This window comes from Coptis chinensis, chromosome 8 (genome assembly GCF_015680905.1).
Source record: "Coptis chinensis isolate HL-2020 chromosome 8, ASM1568090v1, whole genome shotgun sequence".
Classification (NCBI taxonomy): domain Eukaryota; kingdom Viridiplantae; phylum Streptophyta; class Magnoliopsida; order Ranunculales; family Ranunculaceae; genus Coptis; species Coptis chinensis.
In genome coordinates, this window is record NC_141463.1 from 66,235,702 (window position 1) to 66,262,361 (window position 26,660).

Consider the following 26,660-nt stretch of genomic DNA (forward strand, 5'->3'; position numbering starts at 1 on the left):
CTAAACTGAGGTTTTTGTGCCTTATATATTGGCTTACATGCTCGTCTGGATAAAGATCCGAATCCTATGTTTATTTGGTGTCAAACTCTCTGTAATCTTTCTAGAAGCAATCCTGGAAAAGTTAAATTCGGTTAGACCAAAGTTGGACGTGGCCCACTTTGCCCTGCAGGCTATTTCCCAAGCTGTAGCTTCTGACAGCTTTCAGTTTCCTAATTCTTGTGAAACTCTGACTTCTTTTCTATGTTGATCTCATCTTCCTATGAAGTCGAAATTAAGGCTTTGAGATCAGATTGACGACTCTTCTAACTCAATTATTATCCTCTTTTAGAGTCCCATTAGGCTTGACACTTATGGAGACAAATATGACATTTTTGCCCTAGGCCTTTAGCTGTAATTCCTAGTGACTCCTTTTTGACTTGTTTGACTTCTTTTTCCTCCATATTTCATATTTAGGTTCTTTGACCTGCAAAAACTCAAATTGCATCATATTAGAATATCTAAATATAAAATGGAGACTAACATACACATAATTGGGGTTATAAATCATTACTTTTGAGCACTTATCACTTAGCATATGGGTTAACATTAGTATTAACCTTGTTTTTATCTTTTGTCGTTTTCCAACTAGGTTTACATATTGGAACCTCTACAGGTGTAGGATCATCAATTTCTATTATGGGGTCTTGTAAGGTTTTCCCTTTTAGTTGTAGTTTAACTGGTATTTCTACAGTTGTAGGGTCTTCAGTTTCTATGACAGTATTAGGTATGGTTTCATTTTTAGCTTCCGTTTGTGGGCAATCTTCATGCATAGTTATTTTTTTATCAACTACTCTCCCTGAACGAAGGGTAGTGACAGTCTGTAGTTCCCCTGGGGTTATATTACCATTACACTGAATACTGTTTACTTCAAAGGCAGTGTTTGCTGACTTAGGATTAGGCATAGTTTGACCTGGAAACATGCCTGTTTAGTTATTATTATGGTTAGCAGACATGTTAATAACCTGTTGGCACAAAGATTGCATCATTTGCATCGTTTGTTGTAGCATGTTAGTGTTTTGATCTTGCTGTTCTTTCATAAATCTGGAGTTTTGTTCATTTTATTCCTTCATCAAGTTTGAGTTTTGTTGCATGATTTGATTCTAATGTTGCAGCAAAGTTACTACTACGTCCTCTGTAGATGGTTTAACTGGTGGAGTGACTGGAACTAAGGCTTATTGTTGTGGATTATAATTAGTGTTTTGCCTCCATTGTGTGTTAGGGTTGTTATTAAAAGCACAGACATTGTCTGGCTATGGTGGTGGAATGTCATGGAAAAAAGGACAATAAAAGTTAGAATGGTCAGGATTAAAACAGAAATTACAACGAGGAGAGTTTACGTTCATGACAGGAGTGGGTTTCGCTTCTTGTTTATTGATAGAGAGGGCATCGACCTTACGAGTGAGGGATTCAATTAAAGTTCTAAGTTCAAGATCTTGTTTTACCTCAAACATACTAGTTGCCTTAACTGTTGAAAAAGACGAAGTGGAGCGGGAGTAATCATTACCTCCCCAGTTGTTACTTTTCTTGGATTGATTATCTAAGAAGTTATATGCATCTGTGGCTCCTTTACTTAAAAAAGTAAGTTCGTTCATTATATCTAAAGTCTCCTTATGGTGTTGGGATAAGCCTTTGAAGAAGGCACAAACTAGTGTGTCTTTACCAAGATTATGATGGGGACATTCTACTAGAAGATCAGTGAAACGATTCCAAGCCTTAGAGAAAGATTCTTGAGGCTTTTGGCAAAAGAAGTGTATATTTTGAAGCATTTCATCAATCTTCTGTGGTAGGTAGAATTGTTCCATAAATAATTCAACTAGTTTTTCCCATGTGTCGACATAGTTTGGCTTTTGTGCGGTTAGCCAAGCAGTCGCTTCGTCAGCTAGGGTGGAAACACCCTTAGCTTTATTTGTTCAGGTGTTACGTTAGGATGATGGAATGTAGTAATAACTTGTTGTATCATACGTAAGTGTTGATAAGGCTTCTCATGGTCTAACCCATGGAAAACAGGTAGCAGATTAAATATATTAGGGGGGATTCTAAAATCTCTCGTAGTATATGCAAGAATTATGCAAGACTCAGGTCCATCGTTTAAAGCCTTATAGAATTCAGAGAGGGGTCTCTCTGCTATTTTTTCACCCATTGCTACAAATGTAGTTAGGGTGGGTGTAGTTGGTGTGTGTGTGTGGTGATGTGTGAATTTCTAGATAGGCAATTATTTTTGCGTCGATGATAAACTAATAAGGCAGGTTTATGCGTACTAGTTTTTAATCTCATGCAAATTTTAAGTCTAATATGCAATTTCTAACAAGCATGTAAAAATAGCCTGATTATTACTAGGAATAGAATCCTCTTACAGTAGATTCGAGGACGGAAAGAGGTGTTACCTGGAGCGTCCTTGCTACGCGTATAAATAGTGCCTTCAATAGCCTTGAAGCACATCTTTTAAAAACTTTTCAAACCAATGGCCAGGCTACTTAAGAATTGAGGGAGGTTGTCTGTGCGTGTACGTCCTTTAATTAGATAACCCCAATTCTTTGAGTTTTCTAGACACCGTAAAGTATGAAAAAAAATTTATGCAATTACTGGAGCGGCTGGGCATACGAGTACTGTACTATACTCGTGAGGTAATATTGTAATTAATATAAAAATAAATAAATTTATTCTACTTAACCTAGGGCGCGCGCGCCATAAAAAATAAGTTAAATTGGGTGCAGGGTCACAATTTGGTATTTTTTTTCCATAAATTTAAAGGAGCGCGAGGCACACTTAAGAATAGGGTAAATTGGGCGCGGGTAGCGCCTAGCTCTCAAGTAAATAACTAGGGTTGAATTTTTTAGGGCCAGGTCACAGGAGTGCAAGGAGTTAGAATCACAATTCGTATGCACTCAGGCAGTAGTAGAAAATTTTCGAAAAAACATGAACAGTGAAAACAGTGTTTTGGTGTATGAATAGTGAAAATAGTTTTGCTTATTCTAAACACGCTATACATAACAGAGCAAGATGGCAAGCAGAGCCATTTGATAAGAGAAGTTTAATAGATGTAAAAACAGTGTTTCTACAGTACTAAATCATGCTAATCAAGCTATTATAATACTCTCTAAACATGTTGATATAGAGGAGCAATCGTGTTCTCCACTCTTGCTTGTACGTACTTAAAACGAATCTAAACTAATTAAACTAATCAACTAATGAGAGAGTAATTCTTAAGATATAAAAATAGTAAATTTAAGATGCTAAAACAATAGATTAAAGGATGAGAAAAAGATATAGAGATGGTTAATCCACCACGTAATTCGATCGACCATTAGGTTGGTTATCGAATTGCTGGTTGATCCTTAGTGAATACCAAGTCATCTCTGATCATGGATTCACTAGCATGAGAGTTTAGCTCTACTACAAATCTCTTTGATGGTGGCTCTAAACTCTATTTCAACTCTTATGATTTTTATCTCTAAACAAGCATAAGAATCAAACTTAAAACTATATTGCAAAAGAATAACTAAACTACTAATTAATCATCCTCACATGGCTTCATTAACCCCCTCTAATAGAGGTTTTAGCCTTGTGTTATTGGATTTAAACTAACTAAACAATAAACTAAATACATAATGTAAAGAGGGAATTGAAAATTAAACTAAAGCTTTTTATTGAAAGATTTAATAGAGGCTACAAACTAAACTACTTAACCTAAACTAAACTAAAGAAGAGGGGAGAGAGAGAACCCTAAATTACAACTAAACTAATAAGGGGAGTACCCATGTGTTGTTTAGCCTTAACCCTCTTTATATAAGAGAGGGTTAGGGTTACATTTTCATGTATGGGCATGGAGGCTAAACTTTGGGCCTCTAATGTGAGCCTAAAGTCCATTAGGTCAAGTCTAAAAGGGCTAATTATACTAGAAATTACTTCAATGATTTTCTCATCTACTTTTACAGCTCTGATTGGGGCAAAGCCAGGTTTATTGGGAAGCTTATTCTGAGCTGGTCATTTTAACATAAAGTAGGCCCAATTCCGATGCCCGAGTCTAAAGATATGCTCATTTGAAGTTCTATTAACTTTTATGTTCTTTTTCTACCAGAATTGACTATGACTTCCCAGCTTTGACTGGGCTTGAAAAAGGCTTTTCTTCATGATTCTGTAGCTTTAAACGTAGAACTTCCTCAGCAATCATCTTGACTTGTTTTCCATGCAAAATGACGTTTTTAAGCACATAAACAACTTCAAGACCTGAAATACACAAAAACACGTGAATAATACTAACTCTTATTTATTATAAACATAATTGGCATAAATGTAATACTATTAAGGGGGTTTAAACTACACTTTTGGGTGCTTATCAGCAGACACATATAAAATGTGTGTGTGTGTGTGTGTGTGTGTGTGTGTGTGTGTGTGTGTGTGTGTGTGTGTGTGTGTGTGTTTTAGTAAATGCTTTTCTCAATCAAAAGATATCTCTAACCATATAGAGGTTTTGACAAAAGGATAAAATTACATGTTGATCCGATATCATTTTGGTTACTCCGGGGAATATAATTTTCATTTTTATATCCTCTAGTTTTGAAAACTATGTAGAGATATTATAAAGATACTCGTACTCAAAAATCGTGATTCTTAATTCTACTTTTTGAAAACAAACCATAACTGGTGATCTCAGGCAACTTTCATGTCGACTCTTTATTGAACCCAATCAAGTTAGATTGTGGCTTCAGTTATGTGTTGGGGGATTTACTGCACAAGATATAATGGAATGGTTTATCTTATTGGACACTAGTGGGTGGTGGAACTAGGTCTCTTTGGTGGATCTTGGTAGTTCTGGTTAAAATGGGATGGGAACCAATGCTATATTCTAATTGTTGTAGGTAGGTTGTCCTTGTCTGAATATATTTGATGGTTAACGTGATGATATGTTGGTGAGTAAGGGACAATTGGTATCTATATGGTACGGTTTAAGTTGAGACAGAAAGTGCATGGTGATATGAGCAACCCTTAGTAACACATAACTGATCCTCAAACCACCCTTAGAAGAATGGAGATTGCGTACTTCTAAAGTTTGGTCTATGTGGAATCTATTGCCCATTTTATTTTTGGAAAAATCATTTAATTATTGATATATCGAGAATCATCTATTATAAGAACAGAGAAAAAACAACTATTTTGAAAAAGAATTGTAAAGGAAAGAAAAAGAAAATTGTATACTCGCTCTACAGGTTCACAGTTACTCAAATGATGAGTAAAAAATATTTTACAAAGAATATGCGAGATATACGTGGACTAAGGTTCCGGCACTAACAACTACACACTTCAAGTGGAGTGGTCCGGTTAGCTTAAGGATGCACTCCCATAGAATGCATCGAGAAAACATAACATGAATCTTTTATAGTAAGATATTCAAGACTATATGTGGGGTCGTTTTAAGTCAGATTCCCCAAGACTATACATATAAGATGGATGATATGCTGTTAACTATATACTAATAATCTAAATAGTTGGGGATCTTTATAGAAAAATATATGAAAGCATACACCCCCAAACAGAATGAGATGATGCATATGGAGTGTAAGATGCAGAATGATAAGAGAATGTTTGTGCAACCCATCATTGAACTTATGCAATAACCCGTCATAGTTGATGAATTGTCCAAAAGAGTGAGAGGTTGGTGGTAGATGTCCTTCATGAGGTTCAAATGATGGGGAATGGGACATACTAGGTTTCTCGACTACTGAAATGATGGACTCTTGCGATTGTATATTGGGCGAAGTCTCTTTACTGAAAAGGTTTAGAAAATTATGAATGATCTCAAAGGCAATTGGCTTATGTGCGACTTTGAGGTTTCTTTGATATGGTTTTGTGGTGCAATCCTAGAAATTGGTGGACTTTTTATGAATAAAGGTTGGATTTCAAGAGGTGTTAATTTGGGATGGTGATGGTTAGGTGGTGATTCTTCACATGATCTCGATGACTCAGAGAATTCTTCATCTAGGTTTGGCATTTCCACAAGATTGTGGTTCATATCTGCAATAGCAAGGATGTCACAAATTTTTCCATCGATAAGTCTTGAACGGTCAAACTAAATTGAAATCCACTTTCCACCATATATTTTACTCCCTCTTTTCCAAGCACTTCATTGTCTTTGTCCTCTCTACCTAGATCTTCATAAATATTTTCAATACCATTGTCTAAGTGTGTCTAGTCCAATACATGCTCTTGAGTCTCTTCTACCGGAGTTTTCTCATTTATGGGTGATGATGCATTAAGGCATGTGAGAGAAACTATGACTTTGGGCATATAGTCATCATCATGATATTTTGAATTCTCACGATAGTCAGGTGGGAGGTGATGAGGATTTGATTGGTCATGAATATCAGGAAGGGCTTTAGAAATTTGTTTTGTTATAGTAACACCTTATTTCTCTTGTTGGATGGGTTCTGGATTGGGTGGAAGAATATTACTCTCCGATGTGGCATTATTTGAATCGGATTGGAGAAAACATAAGGTAGTTGCTATTTGCTAAGTTAGTATTATTTGCTTGGCCATTTCCTGGTAGAGTTGGTATGTGAAGGATGGTGTAGTAGAATATGAATTTGATATGGATGTGAATAGTAATGGGTTTTGGGTGAAACCGTATTCTGACTGACTAGGTGGATAGATGAATGGTGGTTGACTAATTGTGATGGAACTCCATAAATTGTCAACATGATTAGAAAACTCTTGAATGTATGGGGTACTAGGGAAGTTTGAAAATTGAAGTTGGTAATTGTAAGGATTTCCTGTAGTAGACTTGAATTTGGTATATGATGGACAATGAGATAACCAGTGATAATGACTACCGCAAAAAGAAAAAGGTTCTAGGTTTGCATTGTAATTCCATGATGGTTGCGATGCATATTGATAAGACATGAATGCTCAATCAATGATGATGCACAAATAGTAGAAATTCATTTTTCTTTGAATTTTTGAAAATATTTGGTTTGGTATATATTTTACGATGCTCTGCTCAAAGGAACAATTGGGCGCGAGACTATGATGGCTCTACTACACATCTCAGAAGAGTAGGCAGTTACTTCCCCAAGTTGTGTGCTACTAAGAATCTCACTCACGATGAATCTGGGGGGAAGGGAGTGAGGAAGGTAGTTAGTCCACCGGAATCTGGTAACTGATTACTCTAAATTCTCGTGGCTATATTTTTGTCATTTTCTAGAGGAGCGTGACTACTTTGGGCTCTAGTTGATTGATTTTAATTTATTTTTTGGTATATGGTACTAGTAGAAAAAAGACTTTTTGTAACTGTTTTAAAATGCTATTTGTGACTGTTATGTTTGAAATTGTCACAAATGGCATAAAAGGGTTTTTGTGACTATTTTAAAAAGGTTTTTATCACCGCCATAAACTGAACCGTGACAAAAACCATCTTGGCTAATTAGTTAGTGTTATGTGTGACTCACCACTCCAATAGGCCAGTCATAATTGGGATATTAATTGTTACTGTTACGTGTTGAGTATGCTGACGTAAGAAATTAATTACAAACAAAGTTAAACAGCATGCCCCACGAGGTCACGACTCAAAATAAACTGTCCACCCAAATTTCCACCTCTACACGCCTGCACCTGGTCTTCTCTCTCTTATCCCTCTATAAGTTATATTTTTTTTTATTCAAATCCACCAAATCGAGACCAGGAAGAAAATGGATTACAAACGGTGTTCCGATCTCGGTTACGAAATATATTATATTTATCATCTTAGTGTTGTTGATGCATGCAAAGTCTCCTCAAAATTCCCATCCATCGCAAACTATTATTAATTTAGGATTGGAAATAATTGAGTTGTAGTTAGTGGGGAAGATGGTAGGGGCAACAGAGGAAGTGTAATTGAATAGGTTAGAAAACCAGGTGGATAATGGTGGTGGTGTTGTTTGGGAATATCTTTGTCTCGTTAGGGCATCTCCAATGGGGGGTGTAAACCGTATAGAGTGAAAATTTTACACCCCAAATATCAAAAAACTATCTCCAATGGGGATGCTATACCGTAAGTAATAGTGTATTAGCTAATAGAGAGGGTGGGGAATTCCCCCTCTCGCTATTAGTTAATAAAAAGCCCGGATGTCACTTAAAATAACGTCTGTTTAACTTAAAAACTCGGACGTCACTTCAACACACGTTTGAAGCTTTATTTTTCTGTTTGCGACGGTCTAAGTCCGTCGCTCAGTGATTTATAAATGTTAAAAACACGGACGTTGCTTTGAATGACGTTTGAAAGTGGACCACTATTTGTTTTAAGCTTTTGCGACGGACCAAATCCGTTATTTTATATTATTTTGAATGGGCTGTGACAGTTTAAGTCCGTTGCTATATATTTTTATACATTTGCCTCCACCTACCATTGGAATAGCCACAAATAGTAAATATACACTTTATGTATTTGGGATTTCTCTAGAGTGTATAATCCTAATGGCGCCTATGTGGAGCCTATGTGGAGGTGGATTTTTCCACTCTCCATTGGAGATGCCCTTAGTAAACTTAAAATTCGCCGTTCTGATAAAGTTTTGAAACATGGGCTGTCCATTTTGAATGATCCTAAAAAACGTTCCAAGTTAGGCCCCGAATGTAACGCTTCTTGTTTTTTATTATTATTATTATTTATTTATTCATGCAATTGATTATTATTAAATATTAGATATTTGTATTGCTATACTTTGCAAAATGGGTATTGTTATTGGGTTGAATTAATTCTTTCCCCTTAGAACACGTGATGCATCTAGTGGTTTGTTGTCTCAACTTGTTGACACTATAAGTAAATCAATTAGCTACGCCAAGCCCAAACTGAGGAGGAGGCAGTGAATAACATAGTTATGTGATAAGTGACTAAGTCTAAATGTGGCACTTTAAGTGCATCAATCACCTACACCTTAAAACGAGAAACTTTACAAAATACAACAACAAAATTGGAGGCGTAATCAAAAGAGGGAACCGAGCAGGAAATTAGTTATGATTTTCTTATTTGTCAGGTCTATTTAGTTGGATGTTTATTTTTCTTTGTTTTATGATAGTCGCATGGATTGTAGTGGGATGATTTCTTATTCTGTAGCTAAAATGTATTTGATAAGGGATTGTGATTCTTTGTGTAGAGTGGACTCTTTATGAGCAGGTGGCTGTTGCTGCCATAGTACAAAATATCGTGATATATCGCGATTTCAGAGATGGATATATAAATATCGCGATACTAATTTAGATAAATACCAATACATTTATCGATGATATTTGTTGATATATCGCGATATATCGACGATATGCTTTAATGCCGATATTATCGGAGATAATTGGTGCTGAAAGGAGAGAATTATTGCAAACCGACGAACAATTGCAAACAGACGAACAAAATTAATAAAGGCTACTCCTCCTCTCCCACGCGAGCTACTCTATCTCTCCCATGCGAGCTTGTGAATTTTGATGGCTAAAAAACTCCTTCTTCTCCACTCTCGCACAAGAGCTTGCGAACTTGCGAATTTTGATGGCTGCAAAGATATTCTTAGTATATTTCATCAAATAACTGGTAGGAACAAGCTGAGAGGACTACACGACCAGTTCTGGGTGATGAATATTCAATGTGTTGCCAAGGTATGGCTTAGCATCAAATAAAAGTCAGTAATTATTGATTAGAATAACTTGTTTTCAGATGAAATTGTGACCATTACTATACCGTGAAATGTGTTTTAAAGGAGGTCTATTGTATAAGCATTTCAGAGTTGAGTTAAGTTGATTGTTAAGTTGATTGACTTTAAATCACTGAAAGCTTGATCAATGTTCTCTTTTCAATCACCGATTAGCATTAGTATTATTTTTCGCTCAACGTCTTTACTTAATTTGACTCATGACCCATATTCAGTTATTTACCTAACATAATCCAGCCCCTACCAAAATGGCAACATGGTGATGGAGTGGGTCCCTAAACCGGTAATAGAGCTAGGTTCTCGCTTTCATCTTTAAGGCGGGCAACTATGATACCCCTCGAGTATGCTTGAAAGGCACCTTGACCAATATAGATAGGGTGATTTAACCGACGTTGCACTAGGAGTTTAGTTCGACAATCGTTAGGTTCCGGACGAAGACCGGAGTGTAGTCCGACATTGGTTAGGTTCCGCCCCAAGACTGAGTTTAGTCGACAGATTCAGTCCGGTGCAAGACCTGCAGTTCTCACATGACGATGAGGCTGTACTTACTACTTAGTATCATGGCCCCTTTGAGTTTGTCAATTGAATAGTTACTTAAGTTGGTATTTGCTCTTCAATGTCCGCAAAGGAATTCTTTGGTTATTTTTCTTTTGTACATAGCCATGTGGATATCGTTCCTTGCTAATTAGGGCCTGTGATACCCCAAGGATATATGCCGGATCGGCACCTCGTCCGAGACGGAGTGCCTGGTATTTAGTCCGAAATTGTCGTAGAGTTTAGTGAGTTGGCAAGGCGCACCAACATGTTCTGCGTTTTATGCCCTGTTGCATCTATGAAGCCTACAAGGTAGTCATGCTAGAGAGGGATGCAATTGGAACATAGTGTTCAGTCTGATGATGATTATTATTATTTATTATTATTTGTTTGTTTGTTTATTTATTAATATTATTTTTAGGTAGGGGTGAGGGCTTTTGAGGAAGCAATTACCTCATCAGAGCATAAGACAATTACCTCATGTCTCTATTATTGCTTGGCGTTTGCATATATATGCTCTATTTGGTGGGGTGTGGTAGGACTTTTGGTCTACTTAGTATGTGTAGGTATACTTAAACAAGAACGTTGTGTAATTACTGGACTGTAAAATAAGGGAGGGGGAACTATCCGAATGTGATCTTTTCGGCCCTGCATCGACTCATTTGTGTAGAATCCATGTACACTTTTAAATGGATTTAGCCTTTAGTGCGACAATGATACACATAGTCCTCACTTGCAGTCCCCGGCAATCCCCACTTCACTCGTCTTATGTACACTTTTGTACTTGGAAAGTTGAGGCCTATTTCTTCATGACATATATTGACTGTTATATTTTTCTTTTCGAGGGAACATATATTTTATGTATTTCCTTTTTCAGATTAGTTCCATGATTTCTAGCAAAACCCTTAATGCAGTAGGATCTTGCATCTCTTAAGGGTACTTGGTCTTCTGTGATTGATTGAGTGTGTTGGATGAATCTTGACTCTTGAGTCCAAAAGTCTTGAGTCTTAAAATTAATATCCGATTTTTCGAATACAAATGTGAATCGGAGTCGAATTTTTGGATATCCGTCTACACCCTTATGTATAACAATGATATAAGTGGAAATGATGTATATGTTGTTTTTATTTTAATTTTTATATATAATTTATAGTATTCTTTTGATTCGAGGATTGGTTACTTGACTTAACTGGCATTGGTCGAGATGGTTAAGTAGCTGGTTCTACGAATCAATATATATTTGAGTAGTTGGGTACTTGGGTTTACGAGGTATGAGGTTTTAATATATGTTATGGAAGTATATTATATGATTTTCAGGTTATGACAGGTTTTTAATTTATGAAATGTTGAAAATACAAAGGAAACTCTGCCAAATTTTTTTTAGAATGTGATGTTAAGTGGTGGTTTTATATTTGAGTTATGTATATCATAAAATATTTTGTCTTCTTGAAGTCATCTAGAAGAGGATTGTACCCATCTTTGGTCCTTGTAGGGTAGAGCAAACTCTTCCATGAACTCTTCCTTGTCTTTTGTACAAGTATGTTCTCAGTGGTTGCTTGTTTTTCTATTTTGCAAAAGATAAGCACGTTGACTTTAAAACTTAGTTGTTAGCTTCTAGGCACGTCGTGGTTGTCTCAAAGGGCTTGTTCTTCTCCCACTTTTGGTTGTTGCGCACTAGGTACGTCGTTTTTTTTTCCAGCAAATATCAATTTTTCTAGTATTTTGAGTAAGAAAGTTGAGCATTTATTAGTAAGAATAATTCAAATAACATGTTCATTGTTGGTGCAGTAGTGGAGTTTGATTTGCAGTAGTGGAGTTTGATTCGTAGTAGTGGAGTTGGCTTCTGATTCTCTTGAGGTAAAACTTCTACCCATTTTGTATACTAATTTTATTTTTTGCTTGTTATTTTTTGCAACAACTGAAATTGTGGGTGTTTGTATGCATATAAGGGATATGTTTTGGTTGTGTGCCATGGTAAAGTCATTTGGTTCGTATATTAGGTAGTGTTAGGATTTATTCTTGGTTTAATTATCGAGTGTGCAGGTTATATGTTTTTTATATTTTATTTGCGCATGACTTTAAATTAATTTGAATGGCTAATGTAATTTAACTTGGTATTCAGATTTTATTAATGAACTGATAGTTATAGAATTTATGTTTGTCTTTTTGTTGTCTTTTTTTATTTTTTTCTTCTTATTTTACTATATGAGTATTTTAGGCATAATACAGGTGGTCAAAAAGTTGAATAAACAAAGGAAACTTTGTCAAAATATTTTTAACTCTTTTGTTTTATAAACAAGCAAGTTAGTGTTAAAAATATAATGCAATGGTAAAATTGTCTAAATGATTTATACCGTTATTTCTAAGTACAGGGAAGATATGATTAGCATTGGTAGAGGCATGAATATTAGAATTAGATGTTTGAAAAGCGCCCGACACAGTTAAGACAACATTGGAATATCAATAAAAGTACATAGTTAGCATTGGAATATTTTTGATATCACTCAAAGTACAGTTTGGTTCCAGACACGGTGCACCTACGGGTGATCTGAGAGTTCCTACTTGTTTAAAGATTGGTTAATTCCGATCACAAGCCCGGATGCCGGTTTCGAACTTGACTGTAATTGTTTGATATTATTAATATTTGGATGCTTGACTATTATAATTAAATGTAGAAAAAACGCCAGACACAGTTAAGGCAACATTGGAATTTGAGTTATAGGACCACATACTTGATCCATGTATTTTTAAATAGGAATCATCAAATTTAATTATGTTTTGGTTTGATGTATATATTAAATTATTCTCGTTTGTGATAAATGAGGATAGAAATGCCAAAGGGATTTGATATCGGGTGGGACCACGCTTATTCAGTATCCCCGAAATAAAACGGGACACAGTGCAAATACTGTGATAAGATTTTAGCTGGAGGTGGCATTACAAGGCTGAAAGTACATCTTGGCGGAGGGAACAAAAATGTTGAGAAATGTTTAAAGTGTGGAAAGGTAATTCGAGACATGTTCCGACAAATAATTGAGTCCGGAATTGAGAAGAGAAATGGAAAAAAAATAGCTGAAGAACATTATAGAGCTGCCATGCATCCACACCCTCTTGGAGAAGACTCAGACGAGGATGACAACGAGTTCAAGATAGCACGGCAACAATCTAGGGATGAGTACCAGAGGTTCCAGCGAGCGGCTCGGGATAAGAGGGCTCCAACCAGGAGAGAGAACACCAATGTTGCAAGCACAAGCTCTCCAAAGGCAAAGGTCTTATGTCTCTTCTCCGTTCGAAGAGCACTAGGCATCCCGAGCTTATTGATGTCGATTCGCCGAGAAGGCCCCGATGTTAATCAACCATCCGTCCACCAGATGACGCCCACTGGTAAGTCAAAAGCTGGGGTGTTTAGAACAGCTGTGGCTAGTTTTGTACTGTGGGGAAACTTGTCTCCAAATGCAGTGGCCAACAACCCGTATTACAAGCCGATGTTCGATGAGGCATGTCGCGCCGGTCTTGGAGTGACCCCTCCTTCAGCCTATCAACTACTAAATTCAGAGTTGCAGAGGCTTAAGGCAGAGTGCAAATTGTATATTGACCATATGAAAATAAAAGGGTCTACATATGGTGTCACTGTTATGTGTGATTCCCGGACCTGGTCCAACGCGGCAAATGCTTGATGAACTTCATGGTGTATTGTGGATGGGCTCATGACTTTTGATTCGGTCCGTTGATCTATCGAAACACAAGAAAGATCACCGCCACTTTACATTAAAACACATGAGGCGTGTTGTTGACAAAGGTTGGCAAGGAGAATGTTGTTCAGATTGTAACGCGGACAACGGGCTTAATTTTAAGAAAGCCGGAGAGATGCTTGTAAGAGAAAATGGTATACTTACAAATAAGTTTTATTCTCCCATTTTAGATTCCTTTTGCAAATAGGTTTTTGTATGAACCGTCTACTAAACTACTTCATGTACAATAGGGTATAACCTTTTCGGACCCCATGCGTGGCTCATTCTATAGACCTTATCTTGAAAGAATTTTTCGAGCCCCCGACGAAAAGCAATCCTTGATCGGTGAAGGATATCACGTCGTTCATTTATAACCACTCTCGAAGTTGTTCCCTTATGAGGGAAGTGTGTGGTGGAGACTTAGTCCGAAGCTGGTCCAACTAGATTTGCCAAGAATTACATGGCATTGAAAAGTTTGTCAAGAAAAGAATAAGCTCGGTCAATGTTTACTTCCGAAGGATATCTTGAAATTAAGAATGATAATCCTACGGTCCAGATGATGATGGTCGAGGATATTATAAACGACCGAGAATTTTGGCAGAATGTGAAGGGGATTGTAGCTGTATTAGAACCTATTGTGGTTTTATTGCGGAAGGTGGATAGGGATGATAAACCGACCATGCCATTTTTACACAGATGGGTAGAAATAACAATTGAGCAAGTTCGGAGGAAGATTCGCTCGCCTGAATGGATTGTTGGAATCATTAAGAGGAGGTGGAACAACCAATTGGGGCACCCATTACACAAAGCTGGTAATATTTTTGTTAACTCGAGGTTTATTTAATTGTACCATGGCTACATTTGTAAGCTAATATGCTACAAATTTGCTTGTAGCACACTACCTTAATCCTGCCGTAATTTACGGCCCTGATAGTGAAAGTGTTGCATACAATGGGGAGTTCCTCTCAGCAATGCAGACAGTCATTAACCAATTGATCCCAAACCTATCAGATCAATTGGCTTTAAATGAATGTAAAGCTTATCGAGAGGCTTCTGGGGTATTCTCTGCGCCAATTCTTGTATATGGAAGAACCAAAGTCATGCCGGGTTAGTTTCATTGTTAACCCACTACGAACTTGTAACTGACCTATTTTAGTTTTAGTCCATACAAAATTATATAATATGGTCTACATTGTTTGTCATTGGTTGATTGGTGGATGAATGTTGAAGACGGTTATGTCGACCACTTGAAAACGTTAGCTATACGGATCCTCTCACAAACTACCTCATCATCTAGATGTGAGAGGAATTGGAGCACGTTTGGATTCATACACTCGGCGAAACATTGTAACTCGAGAACCGAGTCACTGGAGGATCGAGTCTTTGTCCATTACAACCTTCGACTGAAAAGCAAGCATGTCCAACTAAAGAACCAATTCGAAGAAGAGAAGAAGATCTTGGACCCCACATCATTGTACCCAGTCGATAATGACTCAGACTGTCCTATTTTTGATTGGATCGATGACAGAGAGAGAACCCCTGAGGCATTATTAGATGAAAGCGGTCGTCCCTAATTCATACATACATTGCGAGCAACTGGTGTGCCAATAGATGGAAATTGGGAACCCGTTCGAATCCCAATCCTGAGGATAACTTTGAAGCAGCTCAATCTCCTAATGACACTCAACTTGATGGTGAAACATATTATGATCCTGATGCATGGAGAATGCCTAGTGATGGGGAGCACGATAATGCTTACAATGTTGTTGATGACGATAACGATAACGATGATGATGATCATCATCATGTTCAAGTTCGTGCCAGTGGTCCTAGTCGAGGAGGTGGTGGTGGTCGTGGAGATGGTAGTGGTCCGAGTCGAGGTGGTGGTCCCCCTAGTTTTGATGATGATCATGCTCAAGTTCGTGCTAGTGGTCAAAGTCGAGGAGGTGGTGGTGGTTGTGGAGATGGCAGTGGTCCGAGTCGAGTAGGTGGTGGTGGTCCTCCAGGTTTTGATGGTAATGATGGGGTTCAGTCACAACAACCTAGAGTTTCCATTGGTGGTCTTTGTTGGTCACAACGGTGTGACACCAAGGTCACAATAGTCGCGGGTGGGTCCTCAATCATTTGTCAAGGGGTGGGTCCTCAATGCAAAGATCAAGGGGTGGATCCTCACAACAATCAAGGGTGGGTCCTCACAAATCCCACCAAGTGGTAGGGTGGATGCACCTTTGTTGGTCTCAACAAACAACCTGGTGGTTCCTCACAAAGGCCGCGTGATAATAGAGGAGTATACTTTCTTGAAGAGGATGGGTTTGACCATGCAACTCAAGACTCGACCATGGTGCTTCCGCCCAACGAGGATCTCGGTCAAAGAAAAGGTCGACAAAGGAGAGCGGATCCTACACGAACGGACTCGAGCAATTGTTTTATGGGCGCGGAATTAGATCTCTTGGGGTCGAGATGTCCGTGGACTCGTTGGCAAGGCCAATTTGGAGGATTGTTTTCACGATCAACCTTATGGATATTCTTCTCATCGGTTCGAATATGGTTGAATATTCTCTGGACTCTTCATATCACGAATCCTCCGTAAGAATATTCACGTTCTCAATATTATGGGAATGGAATGATCCTCAAGCATACTCTACTGCTTCCACCTATGCTACTTCTTCGGAACAATATGCGTCCCCTCAGCCTTATGGAGATTGGAATGCTCCATCTCGCGAGTATTCTACTGAATCTACATTTGTGCTACCTTCAGAGCAATATGCACCTCCTCGTCATTCTTATGGAGGATGGAATGAAAGGGACCAAAGTATAGAAGATGTTCAGCCATTCTCGGACCATAGTGTGGACATGCCTCCACCTGCATGGGGAACTTAGATGGGAACCTCCGAGTCGACCGTTGTTGAGGAAACTGGGTATCCGATTATTGGTTACCTTCAATTGTGTGGCAAGAACTTGGATCGATAAAGCATTGATGACTTGTAACGCGGAAAACTTTAAGAATTGGTTCGCCAAAACCCTCACTTGGAACCAGATTGTAATGATTTTCTTTTTGAATCGGCATTACATGGTGTAAAAGGCATACAAGAAGGTCGCAAATCATTCGGCAAGATTAGTCTTTTTGTAATGGTTTGGAGTGTCGACCTCATTGGTTTTGGAATAAAGTTAAAGTGTTTTTGTATTGGCTGTCATTTTTTATCATGTTTAATGGTTTAGAAAGTGTCACCTCTGTTGGTTTTGGAATAAAGTTAAAGTGTTTTTGTATTGGGCCGGTTTTTTTTTTTTCATGTTTAATGGTTTGGAGTGTCGACTCTCTGTTGGTTTTGAATAAAGTTTGAGTCATAGTACAAAAAATATCGCCTGTTTTGTGAGTTCTTTATGTCTATGGATTAGTTGTAATTGTTATGTTTTTGGTGAGCCACTTAGATCTTGAAGAAAAATGTAGAGCTCCATGCGGCTTGAATGTCGTAGTAATTGTTACGTAAGGAGAAAACAATAATCTTCCTATGGGGTTTTATTTGTTTTAATTAAGCCGAGTGTCTAGTAACAAAAAGAAGCTATATTGATAAGCTTTGTCTTTGATGGACACTTGTACTTAGGATTGGCAGCAGAGAAGCTAGAATGGGGAGATGACAATCATATAAAACAAATTTCAGATCAGTATCCAGAGGGATTTGATCTGGTTCTTGGAGCTGATATTTATATCCTTCAATTTCATATGTAGTGTTGGGCTTGCTTATTTCTTAGTTACAATTGCATCTTTTTGAATTTCTTGACGCACTGTACGCTTTCAACAGCATAACATCTCTCCACTTTTTGATACTGTGAACCAACTTTTCTGCCTCAGAGAAGTAAACTGCTGCAAGTTCATACTAGCTTATGTTTCTCGAGCTAAGAGGTGAGTGAAGATGCTTACTTGTTGTGTAATTATGACTCTGTTCACAACCTATAACCAAAGGTCTTATAATGTGTAGTTATCCTGATTTTAGTATTGCACAGGTACTGTTGCTCTTGATTGATGCCCCTGTTACTTGCTTATCCCTTAAGGATTCTATTAGCTTATCAACCTTATTTTAACTTCTAAGAGTAGCTATCTTGAAATCTATAGGTTTGTTTCTTAAAATCTATAGCTTGTCTTGAAAGAATTACCTTTCCAGCTCACATATGTTATTCACTTATTTGACTTGCTTTCTTCAATTCTTAATCTAGCTAGTTTATCATTTCATATGTGTTTGGAATTGTGGAAATCAACATAAGTAGAAAGTCGTAAAAATTTTGAAATTTTATTCCTCTACTTTGAGCCCTGAGGTGAGCTGAACCAAGCGGTTCCTTCCTCTAGTTAGCTTGAATTTGTCGATATTTGATTCGAGGGTTGGTTACTTGACTTAACTGGCACTAGTCGAGATGGTTAAGTAGTGGAGTTCTCTGAATCAATTATATCTTTAGTAGTTAGGTGTTGTTTTATTGGATTTCCAAGTTATGACAAGGATTTAAGTTTATGAAATGTTGAAAATACTGAGGAAATTCTGCGAAATTTTTGTAGGATTTTTGATTCGAGGATTGGTTACTTGACTTAACTAGCACTAGTCGAGATGGTTAAGTAGCGGTTCTGCGAATCGATATTTCTTTTAGTAGTTGGGTGTAGTTTTATTGGATTTGAAGGTTATGACAGGATTTAAATTTATGAAATGTCGAAAAATGAGAGGAAACTCTGCCGAAATTTTTGTAGGATTTTTTCTCGTCTCGTAGTTTTAGGTTTTGCTTAGTTGGTCTATATCCGTCCCGAAGTTTTGTAATAATTAAAGATGCCACGTGTCTTTGGTATTGAGGATTTTTTATTGTTATCTTTGTTCTCTTATCTCTTATCTCTCCGAAATGCTAGGGCTAGTTGTTCTTGTGTGTATCATGTCTTCGAAGATTTATCGTGAAGGAATCATCATAAGAAAAGATGATGAAATTAGTCTCAATGAAAAGATGATGAAATGGGTCTCAGAAAACGTCTCTGAAATCAATGAGAGTTATATTGATAAAAGCATGGGAATAATGATGGTCAATGGTCCGAACGAGACGATGGGTAAGGTTCTAGAGTTCTTGCAAGAGGCAAAGGATCATGATCATAGAAAAGGAGAGGATCTTCTTGGTTTAGTGTTGTTTGTTGGGAAGTACTTGGCGGAATCACCCTTTGCCTGCATGCTAAAGGCTCTGGATCTTCTCGAAAGTACCTTCTTTCCATCAAGGGTGAGGATGAACCAAGACCATTCTATTCTATTTTTATTTATGCTTCCCCTTATTGTCCCAAATAACAACCTCCATTGAAGGATGTAAAATCCGGCTTCAACCAAAGGGCTACAATATATTGTAGATTGCACGATCAAGATGATGGATGCGGTTTATGGTAGTGATAGGGGAGGATACTAGTGGGAGCATAGTTTTGGCAAGTGATGTAATTGAACACGCCATATTGACAAGCGATGAAGTGGATTGGAGTTGTGTTGGTGGCGTCTCGAAGAAGGCGTTAGAGTGTTGGATAGACTCTATGGGTGAGGCATCTATGGACATCGAGGGTTCTGAGGCCTTCACGCGCTCTCATCATGGATTCAATCACCTTGAGAAGATCTAATAGATGCATTATATGATTGAGCATTTCGGTGCAAGTGCAACAAGTATTGTAATATGTAGAAAAAAAATTCAAGATTCATTGTTAAAGAATGAAAAGTCAATGTAATATGTAGGAATTCTGAGGTGTATTTTTGAGTATTAGAGAGTAATTTATATTAAAAGTATGACTGTGAGGGAATAGTATATTTATATATATTATGCACGTGTCCAACACGAATCAGGAAAACTCATGGAAGATCGTTATAACATAACACCTTGTCTAGAACGAGGTAATAACCTCCAGGACTCATGATAGATCGTTACAATATAACACCTCGCCCGAGCGAGGTGACAACTAACACATGCATAACGGGCAAGAACGCGGCTCAACGTGGGCGTGTTAGTTAAAGTCGTATTAGCATCATCCAGCTTATAAATACACTGCCTAAAAGCTCATTTATTCTCATCAAGGCAGGGGACTTGAAATTGAGGAGGAAGGGGGAACAATGTCCGACTTGATTCAAGTTCATCACAAAAATCTTGATATGTAGGCATTTCTACCGTCCCAAAGAGCTCGAGTCAAAACTCGACCCATCACAATCTTCTCCATTATTCACACTTGTAAGGACTGATCAAATTCAACTTTTATAATGACCACATTCAAAGAAAATATAGATATTTGTCGATATTTGTGGATATTTATCGATATTTGTCGATATATCCACGATATTTGCAGTCATAAATACCCACATATAGTTTGTGGATATTTGTCGATATTTATCGATATATGTCGATATATCCACGATATTTACAGATGCCAAAATGTAATATATCCCCACACAGGGGGATATATCCACGATACATATCCATAAATCAGATGTCGATATTTTGCCATATCCCGATATTTTGTACTATGTTCAGGCCTACAGGAGAAGATGACGTTAGTATTTTATTGAACGGGGCTATTAGGGAGAAGCTAAAGATTATTCCTAATAATATTACGTGAGTCTTTCATTCTTAAATCACCAAATACTACTATAAGGTACATATTTTGTCAAAATTGAGGGATAGCTTGTGTACTGTGTTATGTGGCAGATGGGGAGGGCAAGAAGATATTGTTTTCCCAGCTATGATAGGCGACTTCATGAAACCAAGGATCCAGGAGGTATACATTAGTATGCCGCTGTCTCATTACACATTCATATCAGTTTAGACGAGATTTTGAATTCATACTTCTGCTACTCTTTAAGGAATCTTAGTACATAAATATGGTTAGTTTTCATAAATCCTCAATTATTTGAAGATTGAGAAATCACAAAAAACAGCTTCCAGACTTCTAGCAAAATTCCTTGATATTTTCATAGGTTCTGATCTTTCTCTCCATCTACCAGAATTTTTATCCTATGCTTATAAGGCCATATTCATGCCTCTACAATTTGAACTTTTTTCTCTGTCAGCAGTTTTTACCTTTCAAATTTTCAATCATATGAGATTAAATATTATCGATTAATGGCTGGTGTACTAATTAAAGTGGAGATTGTATGTACCACCTGACATTTATATCTCAAACATTTGTTGACATTTTCACGATGACTCCTTCAGGTAGATGAACTCCTAGCGAAAGGGATAAATGTGACAGTATATAATGGACAGGTATGGATTCTGTGCTATTGCCTTCAACAGATCGAATGTTTACATGACTATACTTTGTAGTTTGGACAGCAATACAAATGTTTATTGCTTCACCAGTTGAGTACTTCAGTCAGGATATAAATGTATACGCCACGCAGCTTTTGTGCAAAGCCTTTTCAAAATATTGACAAACCCATCTGATAAGAACCCCCAAAACATCTTGTTGGAGTTAGTCTTGTACGTACTCTTGTATATAAGAAGGGGAATGTGATAACAACACTTCTGTTGGAATATGGCTGAGCCATTATGATTCTTCTGTCATTTAGTACTGAAATGACTTTTGTTTACTTTCTGATAGCTTGATCTCATATGCTCAACTCCTGGAGTAGAAGCTTGGGTCGAGAAGCTTGAGTAAACCCTTTCACTCCACTTTTTCATCTGCTAAAATTTAAGAATACATTTAAATTGTGTACTATCAATATATCTTGAAACTTGCTAAACTATCTCAGGTGGGAAGGACTGAAGACGTTTTTGAGTTCAGACAGATACCCTCTTTACTGTGATGGAGATGAATCAGTCACAAAAGCATTTAAGAAATCATACAAGAATCTTCATTTCTATTGGATACTTGGAGCTGGTCATTTTGTAAGTAACACCATTACCATATATAGTTGATCTTTATCATTAGCTAGCTAAGACTGATTGATTTGGTAGTCCTATTCTACTTTAAACTTACTTAACTCAAGCATTTCGGCAACTCAGTTTACTGGTTTGAATTTGAACTTGTGCAGGTACCTGTAGATCAGCCCTGTATATCTTTGGAGATGATTGGTAACATCACCCAATCACCGAACATTTCTTAGTATAGAGAATATAGATGGTGACAATAACAGGGAAACCGAGAGGCGAAACAACAATCTAGAGAAAAAAAGGAAAAGTTTATGATAAAGAAAAAGAATTATTCCAACCATTGTATACCTCCCCAAATAATAAAAAAAGAGAATTTGCATTGCATTCTTACTTGATTCAAGTGATAAAAGTTGGTCTTTAGTGATTTAGTTAATTTATCCATTTAGCTGAAGGCAACATACATTTTGACAGAAGAAATGTTGAAGACCGGCCTGAAGGGAACTTAGGAGTCTTAGACTCTTAGGGCATCTGTTAATCTGGTAAAAATGTACTTCTAGTTTATTAGTGAACTAAAAGTACATTTTAAGGACTGACATACTGAAACATGCCAAAATCTGAAAGCAGGCTACAGATATGCAACATAAAGTCGCATATGGATTAAGGTTGAGCTTCTGAGATTAATTGTGGTATAATCCAGCTTTTCGATCACCTGAATTTACAGGGATGTGCTGCTCATCAAATAAATTAAAAACTAAAAAAAAAAAAAAAAAAATGATCCAGTGGCAGCGGGTTGGGGACCCGAGGATTTGTCCTAGAAGTACTCTAAAATGTGAACAACCCACCACTAATTTCAGGGCTTCTGTTGTGTCTAATGTAAACCCTGTAGGCTGTAGCGCATCAATTCCTTGCTTACGTTTCACTGAAGGAGGTAATTGTCACTCCTCCCCTGGCATAGACAAGTTGGTCTCAGTAAAAGCAAATCGACAAATAAGCACTGTCTAGCTAGCGCCCTATGAATTATAATCTAGCACCCAAAGAATATAAAATCCAGCAACCTTGGATTGAATCCTAACCTCCAAATATTCTTGCTTGTATCCTCAATTTCATGCTTGTCTAGTGGCATCTGTTATGAACCTGCACGGATGCACCCTAATGGAGGTAACAGAGTCAATAGTTCCTCATGAAGATACACCCCTACTAAATTTGATCAGTCCATAAGTATAATGTTCAGTGCACAGTATGGCAAACCGGTATATAAAGCCTTCTCAAATCCAACTGATGCATCTTCTTAAGCAGCTTGATCAAGCCAATTCAGTTACAGATACCATTCATGCATTAGACTCACCGTCTTCGTCCATTGATCAACACATACTTGACCAGGCCAGATCAAACCGCATAATATTGTCCATACTAGAAGCATACAGCCCCAAGAGCTCATTGTTTTGGAAGTCTATGATTTCTACTTGGCAATAAGGTGTTGTGGATGTTAAAATTTTGGCTGACTTATTGTAGAGGTGTGGATTTTGTGTCTACGACCTGATGTTGAGTTTGGTAGGGAATGACAACACTCTTTCTTTGGACAAGAGTTCCCTATGTATGGTTCCTTGGGTAAACTTGAATCAAGGCTTACGTAGTTCATCTCTATCTACTTATAGATGTTTGAGCCGACTTTCCTTATTTGCTCTAGGCCGTTGTCAAGTGTAGATCCATATTTTGTGCTATCTTGATGATTCGTCATTACTCTGATGTTACAAAGTAAATGTCTCCTTGATTGGTGAGTTGGATCGAGAGCTCGGGATGTGATTGGATCATTTGCTTTCATATATGGCTGTGCTTGATATTTGGGACGACCTGAGTTTTGTTCGTTGTCACATCCTGGTGGTGTGGTAATGCAATGGGTGATGTAATTGTGAAGATACAACCTAGTGTGTGGACACGTGTGTTGTAGTGATATGTTTGAGAACGGAGGGTACTTACATAGCCCCCTTTATTTTATTTAATTTTTTGGACAGCTGTGGTGTGAAAAGAAATGATAAAAGAAAGTTTTTTACACGTGTCAGACAACTGGTTTATTTGAACAAGTTTGGAAAATGTGTGGGAACTATTGGATCTGATCCATGGGCCTAAATCGCGGCGGTTTGTGGGCGAGGTTATGATTGCATTTTGTGGGAAGGCAAAATGTTTTGTCTGTTTTCGAGATTTATGCAGCTGAAGGGTTTTTGTGTGTGAGGGTGTTTCATTTCTTCATTATATCAACACAATAGAAGAGAAAAAGCAGAGAAAAAAAGAAAACCAAAATCTTTTCGTCTTCAGGTGCGTCTCTTTCAATCTAAAAAATTTGATCTTTTGTTTTCTTTTGCTTTTATAATATCGATTACTAGTGATAGTTTGAGTAGGGAAGTTGAGTTGGATTATTGGAGATAGAGAACTGTAAGTGATGGAGATAATGGTGTTAGGGCACATAGTGGAGGTGAGGCATCATCTTCCTCTTCATTGGAGACGATGACTGAGGAGGCGGTGTCTAGGTCAGTGTTTGATAACTTTGGGGACTTGAGAAGGGAGTTTGGGATTGATAGTCCCGATCTGATGATATACGACCTGAGTAGTGAGAAGAACGTTTTTGGTTCAGACTATGTTCCTCAAGATGGTGGGGTTGTAATTAGGTATGACCAACTGAAGGCAAGGTTGAGGTTGCCATTCTCACTTTTGACCTTAGATGTTCTGAACTTTTGTGGGAAAGCACCCTTGCAATTTGTAGGTAATAGCTGGAGGGTGTTTCATGTTATGGATCTGTTGAAACAGAGGGGTTACAATATTTGTTTGTCCAACGTGCTGGAGTATTTTTCTGTGAAAATATCTTCTGCTATGAACTTTGGTTTTCAAGTGATGAGGGGCAAATCATCTGTGATTGTTGGTGTGAGTAAGGAGGAGTGGTGGCGTAGGCCTCCATTGATTGTGGGGAGTTATTGTCCTCCAGGATGTGCTTTGGAGAATCGTTGTGTGAGGACTGATGGTAGGTAGTTATCTTTGTGGGTCGTTTTCATGTGTAGGCCGTCTATTTGTGTGGGTTGTTTGTTTTGGTTACGAGTTGATATGATTACGTTATGACATTTGTTTGTTTTGCAGAGGTCGTAATTCGTGATCGTACTTCTATAGGGGCTATTGAAGAGTTTGACAGGCTGAGTTGGGAAGAAAAGTGTCTTTGTTGGAGGAGGTTGCACACTATTTCAAAAGACGAGGTGGTGTGAAGATAAACTTGAAAAAGATGAGCAGAAGAAAAGGGCCTGAAAGCTAGTATTTAACATCTCTGATTCTAACTCGGATACTGAGATGGAAAGAGAGGATCAAAGGAGGGCACCTATTTCTGGAGTGAGAATGGATGGAGGAAGCTCTGGTAGCTGTTTTATGTCTAGACGACCTGAGGGGGGTGAAGGTGATAGGGCTGGTCGTGGAGGTGGGAGTGCTGAAGGAGGTTGTGATATTCCCGCTCCTTTTCGTAGGCCTCAGCTGAAGAGGCGAGCTGAAGTCGGTGAGGCTGAGCCGCTGAGGGGGAGAAGAGGACCCGAACTGAGTCTGAGGAACGACTTGCTATGGTGGAAGGTCGTTCTTCATCAAGTCGGGCTCCTTTGAAGAAGATGAATCTGAAGGAGCTGGCAGTGGATGTGGGGGTGGCTGATGCTAAGGGCAAGAAGAAGGCTAGTGAGACTGAGCCAGCTAGCGAAAAGTGTAAAGGGTCGGGGAGTGCGGCCCAAGGTGACAAGGCTGGTGATTCTGACGTTCTGGACAAAATGGTCACCTACTACAACCCCGTGAGTGGGTTGACGCTGCTAGTGAAGAATAGGGATTGTAGTTTCAAGTCTTTACTAGTTGCGAATGGGTTGCTGGAAAGTATTGCCCTAGATGGTGATAAGCACCAGCTGGAGACGGGGAAAGACTTGGAGGCGAACCTGAAAGACATGGATCACTCGCTATATTTTATAAGTGTCATTCCGATCTGAGTTTTTGTTTTGTGCTTTGTGATGTTGACTCCTGACTTATTTTGTTATCTTGTTAGGTTTTGGAGATATATAGGAAGCTGAGGGAGATGACAACTATCTCTGACCTGTACAAGAAGGAGCTGGATGTTGCGAAGGAGGCTTATGACAAGCTGCTGGCAGTGCAAGAGGTTGAATGGGCTGAAGTGGTGGGGATGAGGGCTTAGGTCGGGGATCTGGCTGGGAAGGTGGCTTTGTTGTAGCTGTCTCTTTATGCTTCAAGGGTGGAGGTAGCGTATTGGGTTGCTGAGAGCAAACAATCGTAGGCCATTGCTGTGTGAGCTCAGAGTGAATATAATGACCTGGTCGACTTGGTAGAGAGTGGTGATGCTTACGTTCTGGTGGATGATTACATGGAGCTAGAATGTAAGTACAAAACCCTCAAGAGATTTGTTGAAAGTGGGGTTGCAATAGTAACTATAGAAAGTATTGTTGCAGATGCTAGTAGACGATCTAATCTACCAACCGACCTAGGTGTTGCTCATGCTGCTCAGCTTACTGAAGTGCTGAATGTAAGTGGTGATCCGGCTAGTGGCCCTGTTGGTGAAGAGGGTTGCCAACTGGACCCCTTGAATGTGGAAAATCTTCCTTGTGTCAACTGATCTTGTTCTTCTAATAATTTGATTTGATGTTGGATGAAGCTTTTTGAACTATATTCTCTTTTGTTGTCGATACTGATACTTCTATTTTTGATGGGGATGTTGAGGTTGTTTTCCGAAGATAACCTGGGGGCCTCTAATATCGAACCGAATTTATAATAAGTAAAAATATTTAAATTACTTATTTGTTTTGAA

General features: G+C 38.1%; 1 protein-coding gene and 1 long non-coding RNA gene across 2 annotated transcripts; both read left to right on the forward strand.

The window, feature by feature from the left end:
- The first annotated feature begins 11,878 nt into the window (after positions 1-11,878).
- LOC147482518 (uncharacterized) lies at positions 11,879-18,873 on the forward strand. Its single transcript, XR_015206853.1, has 4 exons — positions 11,879-11,916; positions 12,027-12,095; positions 17,820-17,870; positions 18,855-18,873. It is a non-coding gene; the product is annotated as an uncharacterized LOC147482518 (long non-coding RNA).
- A 4-nt stretch (positions 18,874-18,877) lies between these two features.
- On the forward strand, positions 18,878-22,214 carry LOC147482519 (serine carboxypeptidase-like 51). The gene is made up of 7 exons (XM_086579333.1): positions 18,878-19,134; positions 20,492-20,572; positions 20,666-20,735; positions 21,173-21,223; positions 21,561-21,613; positions 21,712-21,847; positions 21,994-22,214. The coding sequence occupies exons 1-7, from the start codon at positions 18,878-18,880 to the stop codon at positions 22,063-22,065; spliced, it is 720 nt and encodes a 239-aa protein (XP_086435459.1). The 3' UTR covers positions 22,066-22,214.
- The last annotated feature ends 4,446 nt before the right edge of the window (positions 22,215-26,660 follow it).